This window comes from Mycena indigotica (genome assembly GCF_014461135.1).
Source record: "Mycena indigotica strain 171206Taipei chromosome Unknown Mind.scaff0003, whole genome shotgun sequence".
Lineage (NCBI taxonomy): Eukaryota > Fungi > Basidiomycota > Agaricomycetes > Agaricales > Mycenaceae > Mycena > Mycena indigotica.
Genome location: NW_023503002.1, coordinates 618,955 through 646,038, shown reverse-complemented (window position 1 = coordinate 646,038; position 27,084 = coordinate 618,955). Strand labels below are relative to the sequence as shown.

General features: G+C 52.8%; 5 protein-coding genes across 5 annotated transcripts; all 5 read left to right on the top strand.

Annotated features, from left to right (window-relative positions):
• Nucleotides 1-5,676: 5,676 nt before the first annotated feature.
• MIND_00300700 (uncharacterized protein) lies at nt 5,677-6,340 on the top strand (the record flags this gene model as incomplete). The annotated part of the gene is made up of 3 exons (XM_037359869.1): nt 5,677-5,880; nt 5,924-6,008; nt 6,057-6,340. The coding sequence occupies exons 1-3, from the start codon at nt 5,878-5,880 to the stop codon at nt 6,338-6,340; spliced, it is 372 nt and encodes a 123-aa protein (XP_037222754.1). The 5' UTR covers nt 5,677-5,877.
• Nucleotides 6,341-7,491: 1,151 nt separating this feature from the next.
• On the top strand, nt 7,492-8,491 carry MIND_00300600 (Zn(2)-C6 fungal-type domain-containing protein; the record flags this gene model as incomplete). Its single annotated transcript, XM_037359868.1, has 4 exons — nt 7,492-7,507; nt 7,561-7,704; nt 7,784-8,222; nt 8,272-8,491. The coding sequence occupies exons 1-4, from the start codon at nt 7,498-7,500 to the stop codon at nt 8,489-8,491; spliced, it is 813 nt and encodes a 270-aa protein (XP_037222753.1). The 5' UTR covers nt 7,492-7,497.
• A 1,491-nt stretch (nt 8,492-9,982) lies between these two features.
• Nucleotides 9,983-11,700, top strand: MIND_00300500 (F-box domain-containing protein; the record flags this gene model as incomplete). Its single annotated transcript, XM_037359867.1, has 3 exons — nt 9,983-10,004; nt 10,056-11,540; nt 11,606-11,700. 3 exons carry the CDS (start codon nt 9,983-9,985, stop codon nt 11,698-11,700), a joined length of 1,602 nt encoding a protein of 533 aa, XP_037222752.1.
• Nucleotides 11,701-11,822: 122 nt separating this feature from the next.
• MIND_00300400 (Zn(2)-C6 fungal-type domain-containing protein) lies at nt 11,823-12,782 on the top strand (the record flags this gene model as incomplete). Its single annotated transcript, XM_037359866.1, has 3 exons — nt 11,823-11,950; nt 12,007-12,689; nt 12,745-12,782. 3 exons carry the CDS (start codon nt 11,823-11,825, stop codon nt 12,780-12,782), a joined length of 849 nt encoding a protein of 282 aa, XP_037222751.1.
• Nucleotides 12,783-21,607: 8,825 nt separating this feature from the next.
• On the top strand, nt 21,608-22,162 carry MIND_00300300 (uncharacterized protein; the record flags this gene model as incomplete). Its single annotated transcript, XM_037359865.1, has 4 exons — nt 21,608-21,668; nt 21,720-21,833; nt 21,878-22,086; nt 22,133-22,162. The coding sequence occupies 4 exons, from the start codon at nt 21,608-21,610 to the stop codon at nt 22,160-22,162; spliced, it is 414 nt and encodes a 137-aa protein (XP_037222750.1).
• Between the last annotated feature and the right edge of the window lie 4,922 nt (nt 22,163-27,084).

Here is a 27,084-nt window from a genome sequence, read left to right as displayed (position 1 = left end):
GCTCCATGGGCGTGTACACAGTGTGCGCATCTGCCTGGCCAAACTGAGTGACAATCCTGTCGATCAGGGCCGTCTGGGATACGCTAATCATCCTCCGTTCTGGGTCACGCACAATGGCGATCCCCAAGCAGAACGACGCAGACCCCAGATCGGAGATGGACCACTTGGTACGAAGCTCGGTCTTGAAGAGATCATTCGCAGCCGGATTTGTCGCAGCCGATAGCATGTCGTCAACGTGCACGACGACAATTGTGACATCGCTGCCTCGCTTGCGATAGTACACGCACCACTCGCAGCGCAGCCGAGTGAAGCCCCAAGATAACATCGCCTCGTTGAAGGTACGATTCCACCATCGTCCAGCTTGGTGTAACCCGTAAACACTCTTCTTCAGCCGCATGAGCCAATTCTCCTTGCCTGGTTCTTCGTGTCCCTTCGGCTGGCGACAGTACTGTTGCTCCTCGACAGGTAGAGGTGCGTTCAGGAACGCGGTCTTGACGTCAATCTGCTGCAGATCCATGCCCCGCGCGGCCGCCAGATGCAGAACCGCATGGAAAGACTCGAGGCGAGCAGTCGGAGAAGTCGTGTCTGTATAGTCCCGGCCGAAGACTTGACGGCTGCCCAATATGCAGTACCGAACCTTGTGGCGCACAACGACATTGGCCATATCGCGTTTGCGCAAGTAGACCGGCCAGAGATCGAGGATAGTCTTGCCAGCCGGGGCAGTCCCCGGCGGTATGAGGTCGTATACATCCAATTTCTTCCACGACACCATCTCCTCCACCTCCCCGTCCCACCAACGGTCTGCGTCCACGTCCGCCATCGCCTCTTTCCGGTTCTTCGGGTCGTTAGGGAATTCCAGGTTGATCGGCCCCTCATCTGCACATGCGTTGAGAGCTTCAAACATCGCAGCCTCGACACCATCGTCATCCTCCGGGGTCGATGCAACAATGGCCTCTCGCTCCTGCACGAGCAAGAAGTCATCATCTACGGCGTCCGCCTCAGCAACAGCAGCATGAGCATTCCCAGCAAGACGAGCCGACCGGCGAGGCCCTTCAGAAGGCAGTTCATCAACCGGGAGAGCAACCCCAGCATCATGCGGCACCTGCGAGGACGCCAGAGGCTGGCGAGTACTCGCCTCATCATCCGGCACCCCCGACACCGCAACCGGTTCCTCCCTCGACAACTCAGCAAGACGGCGGCGCATGATATCGCGGTTGATCTTCAGAGGCACCGTCTGCGCGCTCTCAATGAATCGCACGTGGATGGAGTCGTAGACCTTGCCTGTGGATCGTTCCCAGCAACGGTAGGATTTCGACCTGGGAGTATACCCAATAAGTACGCATTCTAGAGAGCGAGCAAAGAGCTTGGGGTTGTGCCCTGGAATCAGCACAAAAGCGCGGCAGCCAATCTCACGGAGATGGGACAGATTGGGTTTCCGCTGGTGATAGCACTCGAATGGTGTACGCCCGCCCTGCGAACGTGAAGGGGTGCGAGCATGCAAGTAGGCAGCGGTGACGTAAAATTCATCCCAGAGATTGGGCGGAGCTCCGCAGGCGATACGCATAGTGCGCGCCTTGTTATGGATGGTCTCATGGTAGCGCTCAACTTTCCCATTCTGCGCCGACGTCTCCCGGGACGTAAAACGCAGTTGGGTGCCACGGGCAGCGCACCAATCACTGAACTCGGCGCTCTTCAGCTCGCCGTTGTCCATGTTGATCTCCACCACTTTCTCCCCGGACTCCGTCTCGACAGCTAAAATCCAGAGTTGCATAAATTTGCACGCGCTAGCCTTCGAAGGGAGGGGGATGCACCACCCAAGCGAAGTCGCGTCATCTACGACATCCATCACGTACTCGTTCCCGCTGCGCGATTTGACACTAAACGGCCCACTCAGGTCCACAAACACCTTCCTCAACCTTGTCACCGACTTATCTCCCTCCCGCTCCTTCGGAATAGACGAGCGAACCTGCTTTCCGAGAAGGCATGCGTCACAAGGAGTTGCAACAGGAGAGGGAAGGATGTTCATACCGGTAGCCCCCCCGGACTGGAAGAGGTCGACACAGGCTTGCGGGTGCGCGTGACCCAGGCGACGGTGCCACGAATCAATATCACGCGTGGCCGCAGAGGCAGCAAATGACGAGGACGGGACCGCGAGCTTGCAATCGAGACGGTAGAGGTTCCGAGACTTGTCGATGTTCCCGGAACATATGCGCGCTCCATCAGAGTTTGCAATCCATACTCGTTCGGCATCGAAATGGCAGGAGAGATTGAGGTCCTTGCAAAGGCGACTGACGGATATGAGGCGGACAGAAGCCTTGGGCACGTAGAGCACGTTCGTAACAGTGAAGCAGTCGGTAGCAATTGATCCAATTCCTACGGCGTCGATTGAAGACCCCTGGAAGCCCTTTATGGAATGCGGCGCTATCGGAAGCAAGTCGATGAAGTCTTCCTCGTATGGGGAGATGTGAACGTTAGCGCCCGAATCCGGAAACACGACGAACGAGCTGCCCGTCGCCATGTTCGCTTGCAACGTAGCCCAGTCCAGCGGGACGAACGCGTCCGCCAGCACGGCGTGGGTCTCCGCCAGGTAGAGTGGATCGATTTTGGCAGGCAGTGGGTCCGCTTGGAGATTAATGAAGTTTGCTGTCGGCAACGGGAGAGCAGGATTGGATGATGGCGTCGGCCACACATAGTAGTCCGTACCCGCCACCGTTAAATAGGCTTTCCCGTTCGCGTCGCGCTTGAATAGGCTGGTCCCATGACCACCCTTCGCCTGGTTATTGCCGCGTCCAGCAGACTTCTTCCTGTCGGTCTCCCCTCGCTGCACGAGCTTCTGTCACAGATTTCCCGGCCATACCTCCCCCTTCAGCCACGCAATATTCGGACGTATGCGTCTCACGACTTGTGCACGCTTTGACGGTGCAAATGTCGCGGCGACGCGACCACCCCCCGTGGCAGCAAACGCGAGTGTAGATGGAGTAGGCGCCGTGGCCTTATCCACAATCGCCTTCTCGACATCCTCGGCAGACAGGGTAGGACGTGCAAGTAGCCCGTTGACCAGATCACCATGGTTGGCAGATAGAGCACCGACGAGAAGAGCCGTCAAGAAACTCTCAGCGGTAGGAGCGCCGCCAGCCCATATCACCTTGTTCCAAGCCTTGAGTTGCTCCGTCGTGCGCTCGAAAGACGTTGCGTCAGCGGAGTACGAAAGCTCGAATGCTGCCTTCAATGCCTTGACTTGATTCAGCGGGCCTCGGTGGACATGACGGATACGTAAGGCCTGCCAGACAGCGGAGGCGGATTCGTGTGCTTCGACAGCATCTCGCTCGGTACTGGACAACACAGAGAGGATGAACGACCGCACAACTGTGTTGTTGTCGGTCCAAGTCGAGACCGCAACTGGATTGAGGAGATCGGGCGTATGGGCGGGGTCAAGGAAACGCGTGGCACCGGCGTGCAGGCCGAGATTACGCTCCACACGTCCCGACCACGCCGCCCAGTTACCCTTCGAGAGCGAGAGGAAATCGTCCTCAGACCAGTTGGAAATGGTGATGGAGAAAGGTCGGGCAAGAGGTGGCGAGGCGGAGAAGACATGATGAGGGTAGCTCTGGAACACCGGCGAGAAATGGGAAGGGATGAATGAGAGTCGGTATGGGGAAAGGCGGGAACGTAAGGCAACGGCTCAGCAAACGCGGCACGCCCGAGCGATGGCACGGACGATGTTGAAAGAAACGGGTTGTTAAAGCGAGGAACAGGGGGGGAACGCGGTGTACGAAGGCCACGCGCGAGTTTCGCCAGAGGCGAGCTGTCGTCGTAGACATCGAGGAAAGGATTCGAAGGGCGTGAAAACATGGTGTCGCGAGTCGGCGAGAAGTGGCGAGGACAATGAGAGTGGATATGAGAGCGGAGGAAGCGTCGCGAGGTACAGGAATCAAGCGTCTTCAAACGCTAAGGCCCATAACCTGTTGAACCTGTACTCAGTCAGCTTAGAGCCGCTGTAGCACAGTCAGAATATAAGAATACAAGAGTCGCGTCGCACGTACCTCACTGTTCGGGAGAAGAACAAGTGAGGCTGTGCGACGGATCACTATCTACTTAAGCGTCCGCTCCGTCGCCTGATCCGCGGATCGACAGCATAGACCAGCAACAAAAGGAGTCATGCGCACTTAGATGTTATATCTTTCGAGTTTAAGATTCATTCCATGGATGCTTCTGTGTGCCACCTATTGTTTCAAATTGTTGGCTGCCCAGACAGTAGTCTTGCTTGCAATCCCTTCTTCTGACCTGATGGCCAAAATAGAGAACCTATGCTCAGCAGCAGCATTAAGGCCCACTCATCTTGTTTCTCTAGTCCTCCCATCAGAAGGGCATAAGCTACTGAGCCATAGCATGCCCTGGACAATGCCTTGAGCTACGGCTCATCCTTGTCAGATCTTGTAGGCAGTCCTTGTAGCCACTCCTTGTACAAGGATGTACTAGGACATCTACAAGATGTCAAAAGGAGCTTGGAGAGAGAGACCATAGAACACTACACCCCATATGTTACAGTAAATAGATAGCATATAGTTCATACATACAATAATATATCCGACATGCCATTGTGTTTAGTGGACCAGAGTTGACTGCTGCGCACAAGCCCAGCTGCTTGCCTAATTGTCTTGGAAGCTTCAGCGCTCACTGTCCATGCTGAACTCATGGTCGCCCACCACAGAGTGCCGAGATGCGCTGGAACAGCGCCAACGTGTCCTGCGAGTGTCCCCAGACGTTGCAGATGCACATCAAGGCCAGTCCTCACCAAAACGTTCCAAACACATATGAGGCCAGTTATTACAAAAAATTATCTGCTCATGGTTTAAGGTTTATGACTTGTGGTTGTGGTTGTTTTTTATTGTTGAGGTCATTCTTGTGCTTGTGGCACATATGGTTGAGGTTTTGATTTCTGTGGTTGAGGTTTTAGGCCTGTATTGCAAGTGTCTGGAAGCTGGAATTCACATTTCCTCTCCCATCAGATTCCGATCAACTCATCAATACTCTACAACAAGTTGATATCATATGCAAACTTCCAAAGTGTCCAGGCCAACTCCAGGCTTTACTTACCAAGTGATTGGTCTGGGGATCATGCAGCTTAAATATCTTAGACTTTCTGAAGCTTGGTGAGATGAGGATAATCTAGAGATGTAGAAGCTGGATGCATTACAGTGCACTAAAGTGCGATACAAGTTTGATGAGATTGATCGGCCATCAGAGTATCAATTTCCACTAAATTTACATGTGGTTAAGCCATCTAATGTATGATCCCTGAAGCTCAAACATGATAACATGAACCACAGATCTCATAGCAAAACCACAAACCATCAATTGAGAATCCAAAACTATGTAAATCACACATCACAACCTGGTAAAAAACCACAACTATAAAGCTGTACCATCTGCAAAACCTCAATGGAGCAAGCACAAATAAACCAATGAATTTTTGTGAAAACTGATCTTATAAACACGGCCTCTGCACAGACTGCACTGGCCTGGTAGTCTTTGCTTGATGGACTCTGCATTCGCCAAGTCTATGTAGCCGAATTCGATGACGAGATCAGGTTGACAAAACGGCCGGGTATGGTCCGTACCATCACGGACCGATGTCACAGTCACACATTTTTTTCTTCTCCTTTTCCCACTCCCCCCGCTCATTCTGTTCTGGCGCAGTACATATTGACACCCAACAGCTTAAGGTGCGTCTCGCCCGTTGCCGGAAGGCATGTTGCTAATGTGTTGTGTCTGCTTCACCATATCTGCCCAACCGCTGTCCTCACACATTCGTCGTCACCGTGCATACGCTGCGCCGCGTCGCTGTACATTCAAGGTGGCTTGGCACGCGCCCATATGGTCTGTGCTTGTCGCCAAAGTGGATAGTACGCTGACCTCCCAGGCAGGCTGGAAGCCGGTGCCGGCCCATCTTGAAGAGCTGTATGAAGCCTCGCTTCCGATGATGGACTGGCCAGGCTGGAGTCGTGGTGCGTGTATTCAGAGCTGGAGCACGAACAGAGTCTAACAACCTTCAGCTTGCATCTGTCCGGCGGGAGCTCTCACGGCCAGACATCGCTCAGAAAGCTCGAATGCTGCTCCGACTGCCTGCCCGGCTAGTGATCCAATTGTGGTATGTTTCATTGTTCGTCGTCAAGCTATGTGCTCACCTGCAATATCTCTACCACACCTGGGTCTGCCACCGACGGTGACCGCCTCCCTCGAGTACGATATCATATGCCTTGTTCGTGCGGATGGTACGCGTTTGGGGCTCCTGCAGTCATCGAGGAATGTCATTTGCAATGCTGGCTTGGCAAACTAGTATTCTTGTGGATCTGGCCCGGATGGAGGGTGGGGTGAGGGGCCCATGGTATGCTTCATTGAACTGCATGTATTAGATAGTGGTACTATGCAATGAATACATTCCCAATGCTTATTCTACCTGAGAGTCACTTTTGACAACCTTGTGCTGAGACCTTGTGGGCCTTGTAGGCCTTGTACAAGGAGCAGACATACCTTGTGGGTAGAATTTGTTATTTTCCTGATGTCGTGACCAACAATCCGAGATGCGGAAGACCGTCACCCAACACACCCATGACCACCGCGTACGCCATAGACCCTGGCACATGCTTCGACCAACGATGGCAGCTCTTTCTTTTGCCTATTGGCAACATGGAAACTGAGTTCAAACGCAACGTGATATTCATTCCGTGTTGATGTCCCCAACAGAGACTCATTTGTGTGGTCAAGTTCTGGGCTGCCTTCGCTCACGGACAAACTCCGCTCGCGCTCCAAAGCTACGACTCTTCGTCGTCAAAACGTCCGCCACCGGTCGAAATATGGTCGATATATAAGAATTTGTCTACTGGGTTCGGCCGACAATCAACCCTGTAGCTTCTTTACCTCAAGCGATGGTGTTAAGCGGAGCAATAGCCCTCCATCGTCCAGTGTACGCCACAATTTCTAGACTTCCTTCGCCATGGATCCGGCGGCCGGAGATTTAAACTGCACTACATCGGCGCAGACGGATCAGGTGCGCGGGCAGACATCTCGTAAGTCGAGGGCGAAATGCCCCCATGATCGCCGCTCACTGCCAGTGGACTTCTTATCGCTGGGCTAGCCCCAAACGGAACTGTCTGGTGCTGTGTTGAAGCCGACATCGCACAAAAGACGTGCTTCGGACCGATCTCCACAAATCCTTCCATTTCGACCTGGAGCCACGCGTCATGGTCTACAATGCTTTTTGTGTGAGTGTCATTTCCGACAAGCCTTTTGAAACTGAGTTCTTCTAGCAGGCGAATAGCAGCCGACTCGGAGGTTTAAAGTTTGAAGTGGGGACCCTCGAAGGCTGCAATTAGAAAGCTCACATGACGGGCTCTCCCCGGCGACTTCCTCAAAGCCGTGCTTCTTCGGAGCATGCACGGGAGCATCAGTAATCACGGTGGCGGATGTTTTAGTCCCCACCTCGGACTCTTTCAGATGGTCATCGGTACGAGTCCGACCTCATATTCAACCCAACATTAATGCAAGCGCGTTTCACAGCCAGCTTTTCAGGAATGTTTATGGAGCAACGCATCCACCCTTACGACCAAAGTCTCAGGCGCAGAGAGTTGTCATCCCGACGTAACGATTTCGACGCTGCTCTGGGTTTCGACGAGCCAACCAGCCTCGGAGCTTATACTCGGTGTGAGTCGCTTAATTTATTTTGCATATCCCTGGCCACTAGTGTGCTTGCTCGCTGCTGGCTGCTGACCATCATCAACAGCAGGACCGCTATATGAAGGCGACGATGGCATGCTTTTTGATTTTACGCCTTCCTACCAGCCCGCCCGGAGACACTCTTTCCCGCCCCGATCTCTCGAACGTATTCTTCGGCAGGGTGACGAATTGCTACGGATGCACGACTCCCGCATAATGCGCAGCGGCAATCCTCCTCCTCCCTCCCAACTGCCGCTTGAGCTGGACCCTCATATCATCAACAATACCAGCGAGTTTGCGTTGCAGAGAAGAGTTCCCACCAACGAACCCCCGCCACAACCAGTACCGATGGCACTTCCTCTTGTCGCTCGATCGCTGTCGAGCGATTCTTCGACCGGATTCTCGTCGTTAGCTTCAGCGGACACAAGGAGCTCTCGCGGCGTCTACGACTCAATATCGCCCCAGTCTCCTCCCAACGTTTCGCCAGTCATTGCATGTCAACCTTGGTATGTTTTTCTGGATTCTGTCAACACTCAGAATCTGATCCCAAACCAGCCGCCGCCGCAAGGTACGCTGCGACTCCGTTCGTCCCTCATGCAGCAATTGCGTGCGGCGCAAAACACCAGATGATTGTGTTTACGACGCGGCTCCCCGACGTCGCGGGCCAGATAAGAACCCCGGGACAAGACATCGACCATGCAAGAAACGGCCGGAAAGCAGTGCTGGAGATGCTCAGCCAACTTCTGGAGGAGGGTCAAGTGAGAGTATGCAGTAACGATGAATGGAGACTTAATCCTTCAGATATAAGCATCCCAAACCTTATCAGATGATACCTACTACTTATCTCATTCTCATAGACTCATAGTACAAGTTCAAGTTTCAACTCAATAGGAACTCTTTACCTTCAAATATGTCCGACTATTTATACTCACTACTAGTAGTACTAGAGTCTAGTACTAGTAGCACCGATTTCAAGTTGCTGCCAGTGTCTTCAAGTTGCTCATTGCTCAATGCTGAAACTTCAAATCTACAAGATCTGCATAAGTTTATCCCGGATACCGGTACCACTGGCAATGACAATTTGAATTTCCAAGCAGTGTCCAGTCACTCCAGTGTCAACGACGACGACTGTGTCGTTACCAAGGAGTATGAAAATTAGAAGGGTATAGCGGACATGGTAAGTCCAGCTGGGACTCCGAGCCAGTAGAAGCTACAGCAGTAGGCGCTTGACGACTAGCGACAAGGAAAGTATGAAGACTCTTGAAGAGCTCAGGCTTTCAAGTTTGCCCGCCGGTGTGTGATAGAATAGAGGGTTGTTGGAGCCCGATGACAAGGCTCAAAGGCGAGACGAAAGCCCTTTTAAGCCGTGTTGACACAGACTAAGAGGCATTGGCGGGGCCACGGTGGTCGACGGTCCGCAAGACTTTCTCCGAAGAATGCAAGTGGGCGGTCCGCCGGTCCCCGGCAGGAATGCTACCGTCGCCCGTGGGCTGCATTGCGGATTTGCGCGGGCCGGGCACTGAGATATAAAGTGCTCGCAACGCTGAGCATCGATTCTACAAGAGGGAACGGACACAAGCTGGAAATGAGGTCACACCGTGACGCTGTGACACATATTCGTGGTCAGTGGTTGTCTGTGGTTGTCTCTCTCTTCATCCACACTTGCAAATTCCTTTAATTGACTACCACTACCCCGCCTACCTGTGTGCCGACCATGCACCCGACCAGCAGCAATGCATCGGCACGTTGCTCGACACTGGGAACTTGAAGCTGAGGTGGGGCACGCCGCACTTGGGGGGACTTGACTCGGAACTTGTTGCGCATGCGAAATTGCCCGTGAATGCCTGAGCCGGATTCATTCCAGTGCTTGCGCGGTGGCCCTTGGGCAGTCGGAGGGGAATACATGAAGAAGCAGTGCGTACTCTTAACCCGCCGAGCCTCGCCGCGATTGACGACAATAACTATCTTTGAAGTGGAAATATGAATTCGGAGAGGGCAACCTGACGTGGTTTATTGTGAGGCGAACTGAGCGGAGGAGGCCGACCGGGAGCTTCTTCTTTTTCATCTGACGAAACGGTGCGCAAAATGTGATCTTGGGTTTCGACCGACCGTCTGACTTGTCTTGCGAGCAGCCCAAGTCTGCAGACTCGACGGTGTAGACTGCAAAGAACTTGAAAGCTCTCACCGTGCGTGCTGAGGGGTCCTTCTTGGAGTCTCAGTGCTAGCAGTTACTGGTCAAAATAACTTGCCCTAAGATTGGGAAAGTATGTTAAGGCCCGTCGAGCGAGGTAGATTATCTCCTCTTTTGTCTCTTACGATGACTCAAAACTTCCCGCAAGGCTCAAATTCTTACCGTCATTTGAGCGCCGCTCCAGGCTATGATTTCAATGCGCAGCAATCAGAGACTGCGACAGATGGCTTCCCGCTCCCACTTTGCAACTTCTTCCCCTCCACTATGACTCGAAACCCTTCGCAAGGAACTCATTTCTGTCTTCCCTACGAGCTTACCGCCAAAATCTTCATCGCATGTCTTCCACGCGACCGTCGTATACAGCCGAAACCAGGAAATGCTCCACTCCTTCTTGCACAAGTCTGTCGTAAATGGCGCGAGGCGACGCTATGTACACCGGAGCTTTGGAGGGCCATCTCTTTTTACCTCGGACGGGAAAAAGGCGGACTCGGAATAGGCGGCGCCGTCGCGACGCTTGACCTCTGGCTCTCGCGTTCTGCTCCGTGCTCAGTTTCCGTCGTCATTATCAGTTGCACGACTGGGGACCTTCCCAGTAAACTCTTCACAGTTCTCGCTGCGTATTCTGCCCGTTGGGAACGCGTGGAGCTTGACTTGCGGGGCCATAATCCATCTAATATCCGACGAATTGCAGGGTCGTTCCCCCGTCTTAGAATGCTGTCGATATTGATCGGAGACGAAGACCATCCTGCCCTAATTCAGCAACGCGGGCCAGTATTGTTCCCTCAGCTGTCGGCCTTGAGCCTGACGACGCTCGCGACTTTGCGCCGCCAACCGGCTGTGTTGTCCACATCACCCATTACTGCGCTCACATATAACACCATGGGGCGGAATCTCGTCGATCCGTGGAAGGCTTGCACCATCTTCTTTGCCTATTTCAAGCATCTTCGGCATTTGACGCTGGCGCCGATACCCCCTGATTTTCATCGCGGGAAATATTCCGGGATTATGCCCAACATTCCAGAGCTGGAGACGCTTTGCATCGTGGGCGACCCCCATTTCCTCGAGTTTCTGGTCGTCCCTTCTCTCAAGTCCCTCTCTGTGGCTCTGACATCAGAAGATGACGCTGCTGCCACACAATCTTTCCTCTTTCGGTCTCAGTGTGCGCTCAAACACCTTTCTATCACGATAGAGCCTTTTCTCACAGCCGATGCCTGTCTGGAAACTATGCTCGTATCGTCTCTACTATCATTCGAGCTAGTCTTCCGGGCGAACACGGACGCGCAATCAACCGCCTCTTGGGGAGCTGTGTTCGCGTCTTTTTTGCAGCACCCTGGCGGTGTTTTACCCGCACTGAGAACCCTGGTCATTATCGACTCCACTGTAACTGCGCCACAGGTGTTACATTTGCCTCATCGGGCCTTTCTTGACATCGCGCACCATTTTAGCAATACAGGCCTTGAGCGAGCAGAGTACCATATTCCACATGGGCCTATGGAGGACGACTTTCGGCTGGAACAAAAGGAGTCGGCAGTTTTGAAGGCGCTGATAGGACAAGGCTTGGATATCCGATTGTCCTATGGTGGAAAGCGATTACCCGCGACCTGGATAGATTCTGATGGACCTGAAGACAGAGGTGAGGGCTTTACTTCTCTTTTTTTCTTTACTTTTTTCATTCTTTGACTGATTATTAATCTGCAGACTATCTTCCGATACTGCCGTCTGGTTCAGAAACTTCGGGCTCGTTTTCAGAGACGACTTCGCGGGTGTTTCGGCCATTTTCCTTCCATTCATAGATCGAGAAAAAGATTGTACAGCCTATTGAAAGTCCGGAAACAGATTTAGTTTTTTGTCATCATGTCAAGCACTGCCTTGTGACAGCTAATTGTGCTTATCCCAAACTTCCACCCTCTTGTCCATGGAGGCTCCCCCCGAAGAGCCGCGATTCCCTCCAGAGCTGGAACGCGAAATACTGGAGTTTGCGGCGCGTATATGTCCCGAATCCATCCCCAACTTATTGTGTGTTGCCCGTCGGGTACTTCTTTGGTCGGCTTCTTTGCAAACATGCTCTTGAAACCCAGCTAACTTGGAGGCCGTTCTAGGATCGAGCCTCTCGTATACCACACCCTTGAAATCGACTCCTCAAAACGTTTCAAAGCATTTCTGGCGGCAACCAAATCGAGACCACCCGACTTTTTTGCGCGCCACGTCCACCGTCTGATCATCCACATTTCCTATGACCGGGACTCCCCGCTCGACGACGCGTGGGCCGCACTGGCGCTGTGCACTGGTGTGACCCGAGTTGCAGGCGTTGGCGCGATTGTGAATCCGCCCCTGGCGTGGGTGCTGGCGGGGATGCGCCTGGAACGGGTCGCGCTGTACCTGTCGCATGTCTTTCCGGGGTCGGTGGAGCTCGATTCCCAGTGCTTTCAGACGCTGACGCATCTCGACTTGTTCGATGACCTGTGGAACAACGAGGTCGCGATGGAATACGCAGCAAAGCTTGCGAGACTGCCGGCCCTCACGCATCTGGCGCTCAACGGCACGGTCGACTGGGATGTAACGGAGAATCTTCTGCAGAATTGCGAAAGCTTGCGGATCCTTGTGGTATTGTGGTCGCTGTCCGCGTCGGAAGGCCAGACACGCGCAAAGGAGGTGCCCTTCCGCGACGACCGCTTCCTTATGTCCAAATACACGAATATGACCGCGGGCGTGCAGGATCCGCCGAGTCTGTGGTCTCAGGCGGAGGAGTTCATCCGGAGGAAACGCGAAAAGCGGCTGGACGGTGAGTGTGTATTTATAATTTTCTTGTTTTTTTTTCGTGCTGATATCATGAATAGCGGCGTTGTTTTGGATGGGAGGAGTGACTTTGGACTGAGGTACTAGTGCGGCATGTCCAAGACTACGGAATACCCCGCTTTGTCCCCCCAGTCGAGCTTTGACCCTTAGCAACCATGACGATTGTGCGCGATCGCAAAGCTGACCGTAAAGCGCTCTGAACCGAACGTTCAAAGCGTCTACAGCGCCCTCGCCCTATATAAGCTGGACCCATTTGCGAATTTCCTTCACATCCATCCCCAGCAGTAATCCTCATCGATAGCATGTCGACAAATCCCACTCGCAAACCCATCACCCCAATCCGGGAAGAGATTTGCTTCCACGAGCAGCCTATCCAGCTCGACTTCTGGCTCGATGCGCTGCAGACTGTCCTGCCGGCTGCTGAGAAGGTGCCTAACTACCCTGGCGCGTTCTACCTCGACCTGGCAGGCAGGGTGAATCTACTCGAGCGCGGTATGTCCTCCACCCACCCAATTAAAATACTCTGATTAGTCTCCAGTCGTCGTTTACATGCGGCGCCTTATCCGTGCATACAACAGGGCGGCCAACCAACCCGACGCGCCGATCCACCAAGACGATGAGTCGACCTTCGTCAAGTTGGCCGGCGCCCAGCCGTCCGTGCAGTTTAGCCATATCTTTGCGCGGCTCGCGCTGCTCGTCGACATCGCAGCCTTTCCGAAGTTCTCAACGCAGGACGTCTACTCCTCCGGTTCGTGCCACCGTCGCTTACTATTCTGACATTCGCTGACATTGATAACTTGAACAGCGCACACATACATTGTTAGCTGCATGCGCGCGCTGCGCTGGCCGCTCCCCGCATCCCTCTACCCGGCACCGACGCCCAACCGCCCTTACGGGTCCCTCAAGGCCTGCGAGTCATTCGTATGCTCCACCCACGGTTACGCTCTGATGGAACGCGCAGCAGCGGCCGGCACGCTACCGGCCCAAAGGCCCACTGGCCTGCCGCCGAAAGGCTACTTGGTCAACTACCGCGGCGGCAACGTTCAGCTGCCGTTCCCCGACGTCGACGCGGCGGCACAGAGCAGTGACCAGGAGGGCGTGCGCCTTCCCAGCATCCGGCATTTGGATTACTTTGCTTATATGGGCATGTGTGACCGAAGGATGGACGCGTGGAAGCAGGGGCAGAAGTGACTTAAGTCGGCACTGTACCACAAACGTTAGTACTTAAGAAATCTTGTTATGATTAATGTTGTCATTGCAATGTGTTTGAACCTTTTTAAACCACTGGCATGTATGTAGTCACTATGAAAGTCATACCAGATGAACTTTAAGGGGTCTCATAAAGTGAAATTCCACAATGAAGTGGTAAGTATTGATTTCGTGGGAAAATAAGCAATTCCACCCCTGGACCACCCAAAATTGGGGTGAAATTCACAGACCCTCATTTTTGGGATCTAGTAAGAAAAATGATTTTTCCAATTTCATGCAAGGGGGGTTCAAGATCCTTGTCAGGCACATAGGGTGGGGGCCCCAGGGGCGGTAAAAAAAAACTTTTTCATATGAAAGATTTGGGCCTGATATAGGGGTAGGGACACTGAAAATACAGTGTATACAACCCAATTTCTATAGTTCTCCACCCTCAGACAGAAAGATTACACACACATATATATATATATATATCAACTTTCAGACTAATGAGCTTGGAAAGCCCAAGATGTGACCATGTTGTGATATGGGTCATAAGACTATTATTAGACAGGTGAGCATACTAAAGACTTAATATGGCTTGACATGTATGTGTTAAGTGCTGTGCAAGACCGAAAGGTAGTAACAGAAAGTCAGAGAGAAAACCAAGTGGCTATCACAATGCAGGCCAAAAGCAAGTCTGAACAAATATGTGAACTCCAACAGATACGTTCAGAGAAGCCGAAGGCAATAAGAGCTTAGAACGCGGGGAGGAGTCGGACAAGAGTACAAGTATTTATACTAAGTGGTAGGCATAAGGCATATGACCTCCCAGGGAGATCCAATGTGGTCTGTAGGATCTGCCTGCAGGATAACTACAAAGGCATAGTAAGTCAGGGGAATGAGAAGACATACACAAGGCAAAGGAAACAAGGCGAAAGCCTAAAGGATATAGGTAAACAAGCAAAAAATTCAAATGGGTAAAGATCCGTGTTGATGGTCGATTAAGGGCCTGTTCAGTCACAACAAGTAGCAAGCCATCAAGACCTGGCCCGGCTCCTTGGTTAGTGCTTCCCATTCTCTCATGGACCGGACCATCAAACATTGATATGTAACAGCCTATAACAGCTCCATAATATAATTTTACCATAAAATGTGTCCAGTCACGTGTGTCACAAATAGTGTTGTCTAGGGCCGGGCTGCCCTGCCAAGCCCCACTTAGGGCCGGGCTTTCCAGGGCTGGGGCTTGACTCTAAGTCAAGCCCTGGCCCCAGGCCCTGCCCTGCCCTGCCCTGCCCTGCCCAGAGCTTGAGGCTTAAGGCCCTGTCCTGGCCAGTGAGCGGTTTAAGTAGTACTTAGCAACCAAAATAGGACATGTGACTGATGCTAAGTCATTAGATCAGTCACATTGGCTTTATTTTGAGTCTATATTCACTATTACAGCTTGTTTTCTGTACTATATCAAGGAAGATGGTCAGCCATCACAGCCATCACTAGATTGTGATGGAAGTGAAAGCTTCTAAGCGTCACATTCGTCACATTTTGTGACACCAGGTCACTCTGCCGACCATCAGGGCCTGGCAGGGCTTAGCCCTAGGGCTGAGGGCTTTGCCACAGTCAAGCCCCAGCCCTGGGCCCTGACAGGCCCTACCCAAGCCCAGCCCTAGCCTGCCCTGCCCGGCCCTCCTATAGGCCGGGCCTAGGAGGGCAGGGCAGGGCAGGGCTTGAGGGCTTAGGCCCGGCCCTGGACAACACTAGTCACAAACTCATCAAACCCACTCTGCATCGTTTCCCACTAACTGCCGGCTCTCTGTCGTGTCAATGACAGACGTGTCAATGACAGACAGAACATGTCCAACGAAAGCTTCTGCGACTACTGCTGCATCTGATGCCTGCCATAGAGCCAAGAAAGAACAGGATTTAGCCCCGTGGCGGCAGCTATTTCTACTAAGGCTTCTCACGAGTGTCACGGATAAATACCTGTACTCTACCTGCGGGTAATTTAGGCTTCAAAACTAATACCTGCATTTGCAGCATCCGTGGGAAACGGGTACCTGTACTCACGGATACAGGTACCTGCACGGGTTATCCACGGGTATTTTGAATAAAATATTGGGATACTGAGGTATATTGACCATATTAAGAGCTTATATAGGATATAGTATCAAGTAATATACTGATATGGACACCACAGGGCATAAGAAGACTGTAGTGACTGGAATATATGGAAGATAATAAAAATTGAGATCTTCCAGAGTCATACCTGTACTCTTGGCATCCGTGGGAAACGGATACCTGTATCTGCGGATGTCAAACCTGCGGATGTTTTCCTGCAGGTACCTGTGCAAACATCCGCGGGTGTTGACACTCGTGCGGAGCTTTAATTTCTACTATGCACCGTCTTCACTGTCACAGCGCCCTGGTGTCATCCATGCATTTTGACCTTGCGGAGCCTATTCCCATGAATGACTCTGACTATACTGGACAAAAGTGGCTCAGAGACCTGACAGCTGGCTATAACCAATGGTTTAAGAACAATTTAGGTATGGTAAAAGCTGTGTTTTTCCAAATCTCTTTTGAGCTGCAATAGTACCATGGTCTCCGAAGCTCCAAGCATGTTTCTGCAGACAAAAAACTGGCCATATTCCTCCACCTGGCCCAAACTGGGAGTAGTAACCGCATGCTTCAAGAGTGATTTCAGAGAAGTACAGATATAATCAGCAGGTATGTATAGTGGCCTCTCAATATATCTTCTTCTCAACTGTTCAGGTCCATCTACTCTGTCCTTCTTCCACTTGTGGAGTCATTCTACACCAAACATGTTCATCTTCCCAATAACTCTACTCCACCGGAAATCAAAAACAATCGGAAATTCTATCCATATTTTCACAACTGTCAAGGGGCAATCAATAGCTCCCATTTCCATACTTGGGTTCTTTCACAATCCATGGCACAGTATCATAACCAGAAAGGCTTCATTGGACAGAATGTCCTTGCCGCTTGCAATTTCGCAATGCTATTCATGTACATTCTCAGTAGGTGGGAGGGTAGTGCCTCTGATTCCCATATCTTCAACTATGCTTGGAGACAAGATCTTGCAATTCCTCTGGGTGTTTTTTTTTCTTTCTTGGTGATGCAGGATTCCCACTATGTGGCGCTCTCCAGATACCCTATTGCAATGTTTGGTATCATTTATTATTATTTTTATTTTAAACCAACTGATATTCAATAGGCCACGAAATACTCAAGAACTCTACAATCTCCGGCATGCTCAGCTGCGGAATATTATCGAATGGATTTTTGGTATTTTTAAGTGCCATTGGAATCTGTTCAATCAAGCATCAGAGTACCCACCAGAAACACAGGCACAATTTGTGTGTGCTCTAGGAGCGTTGCACAACTTTATCTATGTTTATGATAGCTCCGACGATGCAAAATATGTTTCCGACACACCCCATTCCTCCCCATCGGCATCCAATCAGTCAACTCCATCATTGGTTTGCCGCACCGATTCAGCGCAAGGATTTATTGAGGAAGAACCTCAGGAGATCTCTGAAAAGTCACTATCATCCTCAAGCATCTTCACAGCCTGGCGCAGGATCTTGGGGCTGTTGAGTGGCTTCATTGAGCCAGCAATGTTGCGCAGTGCCAAAGCAAGATCAGTTGCAGGCTGGCCAACTTGCAGCTTCACTGTTCTGAGCCTGTCATCGTCATCCCGCAGGCTTCTCGGGAGATGACAACGCAGCACGTTTATGGCTGGGAAGAGCTGGCAGTGAAAATGGCGTCAAGTCATTGTGAGGATCCTGAGCAGGAGTCCGCAGGGTATATAGCAGGGTATGATGTTACAAACCATGCTAAGAGTGGGAGAAGGGGGTGTCGGGGGATGAGGTGGGCTATCTGCAGTGTTCCGAGAAGTAAAAACATCATCATCTTGAGTTTGCGATGCTGAAGAGGTTGTTGACTGTGTTTGGGACTCGGTGAGTTGAGTTTGTGACAACCTAGCATGGAAAGCCCCAGCCCCAGTAGTGACAATCCCATCCACAAGATGAAGAATATTGTCATACAGAGGAAACAGTGTTTTCCTCCACTTTTCATGTTTTTTCTGCATATTGTTAGTACCGAAGCACACTGCCCTATAAACACTCACTGAAACACTTGCCCAGACCGCATCTGACGCCGTCACCAACTTCAGCCCTTCATCCCACCCAAATCCCGACAGCGAACGAAGATACCGGACATTAATGAAGTTTTTTTTGACCTGGAACATGTCAGCAGATGTTTTGATGCTGGGTTGACACCTACTGTGCTGGTCCGGTGGTCCTTGCACTTATCAGCAGTCTTGGATGGTCCTGGACTTGTCGCAAGGGCCCGCTCGACATGGGTCCAGGTAACTGGCTCCCAGCCACTGTTGGACTGCATGCTGTGAGCCTTGGCCCAACGCAAGGTGTCGACAAGGGTTTGGTTGTCGATGTCCCGCCAGATGCAGCGAGGGGCCGTCCCAGCAGCAGGCATTGGACAGAAAAGAGAAGTATTGGCGGCTGTGACATGACGTGTCAAGCTAGCCTCTGGCGCCAAACAAACAGGTAGATTGATCCTGGGCCTGCTGACTCACAGCGCCGGGATCATTTTGGCTGACAACAGCTTGTTACCTGTTGCGACCGAACAGGCCCTAACAGTTTTTCATTGCGTGAAAACCCTGTTGCGCTCCAAGGATAACCTTGGAGCGTCTGAAGATGCACAGGATATAACAACTGTTTGTTCTGAACATGTGGCTAAAGTACCTCCTTGCACAGCCTGCCGCCGTACGTGCATGCTGATGTGGTGATGAGATCACCAGGCCGCTGTTCCAGCTCCCTGGGCCACGGATTTGCAATTGGTGGCAGGTGTCCACCTGGAAACAGTCATTCTGGTCAAAAATGCACACTTGGCCTCGCGGAGGCCGTGATACGTGTCCAGTCTACCTGATGTAGATGTCTGTATCCTGTACTGTACCCATACACCGTACTGTACCGTAAGGCTGGCCAGTGCCTCATCCGTACACCATAAGGTCCGCATTTGGTCCATATTCAATGCCTGTAAAAGGCCCCGTACCATATATGGTACATATGGTGCCGAGCCCTAGCTGTCTGTTTTCTAGCAGAAAAAAATGGGTTGTAAAACTGTCTGATCAATGCCACATTTTTTGTTACTAATTTAAGCTGTGATTTCAAGGGAAAAGACAAGAGATAACTCAGCTAAGACAGAGAACATTGGTTATCCTACAGAGCTTAAGTAAAGGCTGGGCCCACAGGGGGCCCATGGCTGGGAGAAGGGGATCCACCAACCAGGGAAATGTACAATTACACGAAGTTCAAAACAACAGTGTGGGGATCCGCCACGGAGTTAACGGTTACGGCCGCGCGGGCGCGTCTCGCGGGCGGGACCCACTAAAACCCTGGTTCCTCGTAGCCAGTTTCCAACGGCCTGCGCTCCCTCATGATCCTCGACAACTCCGGTCCAGGTCTCGAGCACTATCTCGGGGCTGATTGCCTGTAGTTTGCCCCCTATGGGGCGAGCAGCCATGACTCAGTCAATGTCAAGCCTTGCGTTGATGGCAGCGTACCATCTATTACGCACCTCCAGTGGTGTGTGTGTAACGCATGTAGGGTCAATCTTGCGCTCGCATCTCAGCTTCCATATGAGGAAGGCTGATTCAGAGACCAGAATCTGGAAGAGTCGCTGTTTCCCGCGGTCCGGCTTGCCTCTCCGGGACCGGAACTCGGCCAAACCGCAACCGAATATTGCGCCGACCGAGTCTACTGGCCACTCGTCATGTACTCTTCGCCATACTGCCTCCGCTTCGGCCCATATCTCGCCCTGCCCGGGCTCTCGGCACCGGAGTTGGATGTGCTCCAGTGTCTCTTCGCAGTCGCACGTGGCACAGATTGCCCGATCTTCGCAATTCGGGATGTCCAGCCACCTGTTTCCAAGCCTAAAGGAGTCGTGCACAAGAGATAACTCTTAGATATATTTGAACATTGATTGGCAGGAAAACCCTGGGGCTTTTCTGACAGAACAGATGCTAGTGAACTTATCTTTGTCTTTTGACTGGCAGATTTTTCTACACCTTTATCCAGCAGAAAAACCATACATTTCTCTTACAGATAAATGTCTAGATTTATACAAGACTTTTTTTTTATCTTCAGGTTTTTTTTTTATAGAAATCCCAGGTTAAATCAGTGGACAAATATGACATTTATGTATATGTTTTACCCTGGGTTTTGGTGCTGGAAACTAAGTCCAGCTTTAGCTCTGAGCTTTTCTTGGGGTAAAAACTACTATTTATATTGTGGTTTTATTATATAAGGACAATCTATAGATAAATTGGGCATTTATTCTTCCATTCATCCTCTAACTTTCCCAGGGAAAAAAATTCCTAAATCAGCTCAGTGTCTAAACAGGTATGCGAGGACATGCTTGCCCCCTCGAATGTCCCGCTATTCACATGTCCGGCGCCTACTTGGTGCGTCCGGAAGCTATTGGCAACCTACGCCGGCCCGACCCGAGAACCTTCAAGCTTCGCGCTCCCAGGCACGGTTCCCCAGCGCCAATCATGATCCTCTAAGGACTGCAGACCGGTGCTATAAAAGCTCAGACCAGCTCTCAGGCACGCCACACAGTCCATCCTCCGTACTTCACTCATGTCCGACACCGCAGACTCCCCGCAAACTACCAATATTAATCATCAGTTGAACACCGCCACGGCCACGGACGCCGCTGGGAGCAGTAACAGACGCGTCCTCGAGGGTTAGTGCTTGGCGACGCTCCCCACCTCGCTCTGACCTCTAATCGCAGGTGGGCACGGTGCACCGGGCGGACCGGGCCAGATCGGCGGGACCGGCGGCGTCGGCCACGCGCCGACGCACACGCTCGGGGGCGGCGCGACGTTTGTCGAGCTCCGGGGTGCGTACCGTGATCTGTTCCGTGATCTGTTCGTGACGTTAGCAGGCGGACGCGGTGGCCATGGCGGCGCCGGCGTGGCTGGCGGCGCGGCGCGCGGGGCGGACGGCGCACCTGGGCAGGCGCCGACGGAGTGATTCGATTGGATGTTGAAATGAATGGGATCGCCAACAAAATTATGTGTCTACTTTACCCAGTCCTGTGCCGAAATTCATTTGAGTAGGATAAGTCGAATATGCGGCGATCCGAGTTGAGTAGCCAGCCTGAGGGTGCTGTTGAGATTGCGACCATGACTTAGGCACGCGTCATGTTGCGTGTGTGCCAGCTAAGTGGAACACAATCTGGATTAAATGAAGCAGCGGTAAAGCAAGCAATCGTGAGTGAAGATCCCGCTCGCACTGGTCAGCTAAACTCAGTTTCCTCGGTGTTATCTTGAGCTGTGTATGGCAGTGCATGCGTGTGAGTCTATAATGCCTAAAACAGCTTTGCTAGAAGCCGAAGCCTCGAACGAGCGTTGGAGGTGCGAGCCAGCCGTCATATGGAGCACTAAGTCGTTCTCGAAGCTGTATTGCGATGGCCCGCCGATGGGCCGAACCTGATGACGCCACATTGTTTACCGCTGACAGCGGTGACAAGGAACTTGTGGCGAGAATGCGGGATCAGACAGACGGGCACTGCCAACTGAAAGAACAAAGTTAGAAAAAGCACCCGGGCCTTCCATATATCAAGCAGACACGGCCTCGACGCCTTCTCTGCCAGGACCACGACGACCCTACTTTCATGTCCCGCTTCTGGCAGCATGGCTCAGACACGGGCCCCGGCCCGCATATCAGCATCGCAGGTGCGTAGCCCCCACGTCCTGAGTCAAGTTGCTGACGGGGAGCTGCGATAGGTGGTAACGGCGGTATCGGCGGCGGCGGCAAGCTTGGGGGGAATGGTGGGCTCGGAAAAGGCCCGCTCTACGACCCCCGGGTGTTGAAGGACTTCTTCCGCAGCGACATCAAAGGTATGTCGCCTCCGACCGTTATCCAGTCGTCATATCATGCATAGGCGGATACGGCGGTGCCGGAGGGGCGGGCAGCGACCGCGGTGGGGACGGGGGGACAGGGGAAGCCCCGAGGATGTTCCGTCAACGCCTGCTGAACGTTCTACCGGACAAACTCGACGACCTGCCCCACGCCGAGCTCGAGGACTTCTGCAAGGAATACCGCCTGAGCAAGGCGCTTGCGCACATCCTTGAAGAGGGCGGATACGCGACGGTTGGCGGGCTGCTTGAGCTAGGGCATGATGACCTGATTGCCATAGGCTGCAAGCCAGGCCATGTGGCAGAGGTGAGACGCGCGTTGGTCAAGTTTTGTAAGACGCATGGGGTGAAAGAGGAGCCTGGAATCTGGTAGTGCGGGGGACGGAGGTGTCAGCGGCATCGAGTCCAAGTTGTGTTGTATTTTAGGATGTATTGCTTACTACAGAAAAGTGAGATGCGCTGTACTCTGCGCAATATATCACGGACTCACCGACGTCATCTATGAGGAGCAACTACCGCAAAGTTAGAAGTCAAACAAATGCACGCACTATGTATGTTATATCGCTTAGGGTCTCTCTTTGCTAACCAAGTCGGAAGATTTGAAGACCATAAATCTATTGCTCGGCCTAGCGTCGGATAATTCCGGATTAGATACCAGTGCACCAGGGAACCCGTTTGGGAAGCCAATATCTTGTGACCCGTCGTATGGCTGTGTGCGTGTGAGCTCAAAACGCCTAAAACAGCTTTGCGAGACGGTCCCGCAACGTTCTTTGTGTGGTCGTGTGTGTCCAAGTTCCAATGAAGCCCGTCGTTCTCGAAGCTGTTGTTCCACATTGTCCCCCCCGGGCCCGTCGGCGGTGAGAAGTAACCCTTTAACCAGTGGCTTTTGAATCGTATCAGAAAGACGGTGGCGTCCACTGCCAACCTGAACAGGGGAATGAGAAGATAAGATTCAGCCCGCCAGGTATACGTATAAAAGCACCAGACCTTCGTGATAGGCTCTCCCTGCGTCCCCCCACTAGTACTCATACTCCATGGCCGCAGCCTACCCCGAGCCACAGTCCGCGCAAGGCCCCAACCCATGGGTCGGAAAATTACGCATTTCGGGTGCGTCGGATGCTCGCACGAGGGTCCTATCGCTGCTGACCGTGCGCATGATAGGCGGTACCGGCGGTGCCGGAGGCAGTGGCAAGCATGCGGGGAATGGCGGCGCGGGCCGAGGGCCACGTGTCGATGTCGAGCAGCTTAAGAATATCCCGGATCGCGACGTGACAGGTATGTGGGCCCACTGTTGCGGAAGGACCAGATCTTGATCATGTAGGCGGAACGGGGGGTCTCGGAGGGCAGGGGACCGAACGCGGCGGCGACGGAGGGATCGGTGAGGGCCCGCAGCTCCAGCCAGACAGTCGCCCCTTGGTGAACATCCAGCGGGAAGACCTCTGGACCCTCCCAGACCCCGAGCTCGACGACTTCTTCAAGCAATACCGCGTGGTCGATGCGCTCGCAAAAAGGCTTGAAGATGAGGAATTTACAAGCGTCCACGACCTGCTGCACGCCGACGAGGGCTATTTCCAGAGTAAGTTTAAGCCCGGCCAGGTCGCGCAATTGAGAAAGGTACTGCACAAGTTTTGTCATCACCATGGACTAGGCGTGTAGACTTGGTTTAATTTTCTTGTAACTTGAAGTGTACTATGATGACTGCAAAAGATTAGGAGTTGGGACGCAACCCGCAAATACCAGTAGAAGAAGACTCAGCGGAGTTGCCAATGAGCCTGCCAGTAGTCCGGACTACGTAGTATTCCGTTTGTTCCGTCACCGGGTGCATGTTACCGGTTGTGAGTGCTCCAGAGTCCACGATGCGTCAACTTGAAGATGGAAGTGGAGGTGAAAAAAAGATCTGCCATCACGGTCGGTGACGCTGTGACACCTTAGTAACCTGTGCCACCTTAGTAACCCATTCACTGCAGGAGTTTGGGAATAAACGGCCCCCGTTTCGATCTATTATATGGCTAAAATCAATGTACCAAAAAAAGATTTTTTTTATACCTCTATTTGTGCCAAAAAAGGTTCACTTATATGATCCAGGGCCCTGATATATGTTATATAAGGGCATATTCACCATATCAGTGCATTTTTTTTGGCACAAATAGAGGTACAAAAAATTATTTTTTTAATACATCAATATTAGGTGTACAATCGATTGAAACGGGCGCCGTTTATTCCTGAACTCCCGCAGTGATTCCTTATGAAACCGATAAGAAAGGAAACGGATGCACTACCATACCGTGATTCCCAAATCTTCAGCTTAGTAACATCATTTGTGGTAAAGCTCATAGTTTTGGAATCAGGTCTTTTGTGGTTCAAAAACTTGCCAAAAACTGTAAGGGCAACCCTGGAGACTCCGACAAAAGCCTAGCAGGGGAGGATCCAAAGCGTGAATAAAAGCTACGGGAAATACACGGAGGGACCGACCTAGCAGGGGAGGATCCAAAGAGAAGAAACTCTAAGGGTCCGCCTGCTAGGGCGCCAACTATATACTGGTCGTCCGTAACTGCCGACGTAGAGCGCAGAAGGCCTGAGCGGCGTCGCAGGCTCTGTCCCAAGGTGATCGTTGGGAGGGTCTTGACGGATCGGTGATTGTGCGGGCAAAGGAGGCCGTGGACGATGGTCGGGGTGGGTCGGAGCGTCCGAGGGGGCGCCGGTCGGATGCGCCTCGGATGCGTTCGGAGGGTCCGAAGGAGGCCGAAGCGGGGGTTTCCCTGACATCACCCCCCCCCCTTTGAATGCGGCGTCCCGATGCATAGTTCGAAAGGGCAAGGAGTCGAAGGTCGCTGAGGCGATGTGCCGTGGTTTACCTGGGTACCTCCGATAGAAGTCCGCAATCTTGTCTGGCGCAAAGACACGGTCGAACCGAACCCACGAGTCGTGTGAGGCGTCGTAGCCTTTCCACCTGACGAAATAGTTAAGACGCTTATACCTTATCCTGGCATCCAAGATTTCCTCGACTTCCCATTCGGGGACTCCGTCCTCTAGTTCGGGGGGCGGTTTGTCGTAGCCGGGTCGTCCATCGAAGGGGTCGTCCTGAGCGGGCTCGAGCTTAACAACGGGGAAGACAGGGTGGAGCTTGGAGCAACGCGGGGGAAGGTCGAGCTTGTAGGCACCTTTGTTAACCTCTGCAAGCATCTTGAACGGTCCGAGGCGCTTGTGGGAGAACTTCTCGGAGGGCCGAGTTGTTCTGATGTTAGAAGCGTCCAGCCAAACCTTATCACCAACTTGAATATTCGGAGCGTCCGAACGTTTCCGATCGTAGTACCGTTTATACTCGTCTTTGGCTTTAACGAGCGCGGCCTTTGCCTCGGAGACGCCGTTAGCTATCCGATCGCGAAACTCGTTCACCGACTCCAACTCTGAGCGGGCGCCTGGCTCGAAACCCATTCGGGGGAGCCGACCAGTGTCTGTCATAAAGGGTACCTGTTGAGTGGAGGAGTGAACATGGTTGTTATAGGCGAACTCAGCGGCAGGGATAAGCTCGTCCCAGTTGTCTTGTTGGTAGTTGGTGAAGATCCGGATGTACTGCTCGAGCTCTTGGTTAACATGTTCGGTTTGTCCGTCGGTTTGCGGGTGGTAAGCCGTAGAGGTGGCCGGTTTGACACCAATTAAGCGCCAGAGTTCGCGCGTGAAGTCAGCGATGAACTGCGAACCACGGTCCGAAATGTACTTCTCGGGGGTTTCGTGGTGCCTCCAGACATTCCGATAGTACAACCGGGCGGCTCCGACCGCGTCTATTGTCGTATGGCACTCGGTGAAGTGGGCGCGTTTACCAAGAGCGTCGACGACTACCATGACCGCGTCATACCCATGAGCTTCGGGGAGCTCGACGATGAAGTCCACCGTGACGGTGTGCCAGCGTTCGGGGGGGACTTCGGTCGGGTGTAGCTCTCCGTGCGGGAGCCTTCGGAGGGCCTTCGTGCGGCAGCACAAGTCGCAGGTCGCGACGTAGCGTCCGATATGGCGGGACATCTGTGGCCACCAGTAGTTGCGTGAAACCAACTCCAGGATCTTGAACCGCCCGGCATGTCCAGCGACACGCGTGTCGTGGCAGAGCTCTATAATGCGCCTCCTCAGGTCTTTGTCTTTGGGGACTACGACCTTGCCGCGGAAGTACAGGAGGTCGCCTGAGACGGCCCACTCGTCCGAACGCGATGAGCGGGGGCCCCGAGCTTGACCTCGGACCTTCAAGAGTTGCCGAGCCGCAAGTGCGACGGGTTCCTCTAGGTCAGGCTCACCGGATAGCGCTTCCTTGATGTCGCGGACAAGTTCGGAGCCAGGCCCAGAGACAGTGACGGCCTCAAGCGCGCGAACGTGGAACAGTTCGGGGCGTAAGAGGGTGACATCCGAGTTGTCGTCGGAGATACCGTGGTCAGGCCGGCGGGAGAGAGCATCGGGACAGCCCATCTGGCGACCTGGGACGTGGTGCAGCGTAAAGTCAAACCTGGAAAGGTACAACGACCATCGGGCTTGCCGACGATTAAGGTGTTGCGCCTTTCGGAAGTATTCCAAGTTCTTATGGTCAGTCCAGATCTCAACCGGATGCGCGGCGCCCTCAAGGAAATGCCGATACTTCTCGAGTGCGCGGATGATCGCGAGCATCTCCTTGTCGTGAATCTCGTAGTTGCGCTGGACATCATTTAAGCTTTTGGAATAGAACGCTACAGGGTGCCACTTCCCGTCCGGGGCGGATTGTTGTGAAAGAACCGCCCCCGTCGCATAATCTGAGCTGTCTGCTTCAAGTCGGAAAGGCCGACAACCGCGTCTTTGATAGCTTGAAAGGCGGCGGCTTCGGCGTCTCCCCAGGTCCATTTCTGGTCTTTCTTGGTGAGCGCGAAGAGAGGCTGCGCGAGGGCCGAGAAATCCCGAATGAACCTGCGGTAGAAATTAGCAAACCCCAGAAACTGCTGGACGTCCTTCTTGTTTTCGGGCGGAGGCCATGCGGAGACTCCAGCGACCTTAACGGGATCCATTTCGACGTGGTTGTGAGAGATAATGACCCCCAGGTACTCGATCGACGATTTATCGAAGTCGCACTTTTCCTTGCGAAGGTACAACTTGTGCATTCGGAGCCGCCGAAGGACCTCCCGGACGATCTCGCGGTGCTTGCGGAGGTCCGAATGTGCGATAAGGATGTCGTCGAGGTAGATCATAACGTCGCCTGAAAGAATGAGATCCTGGAAAA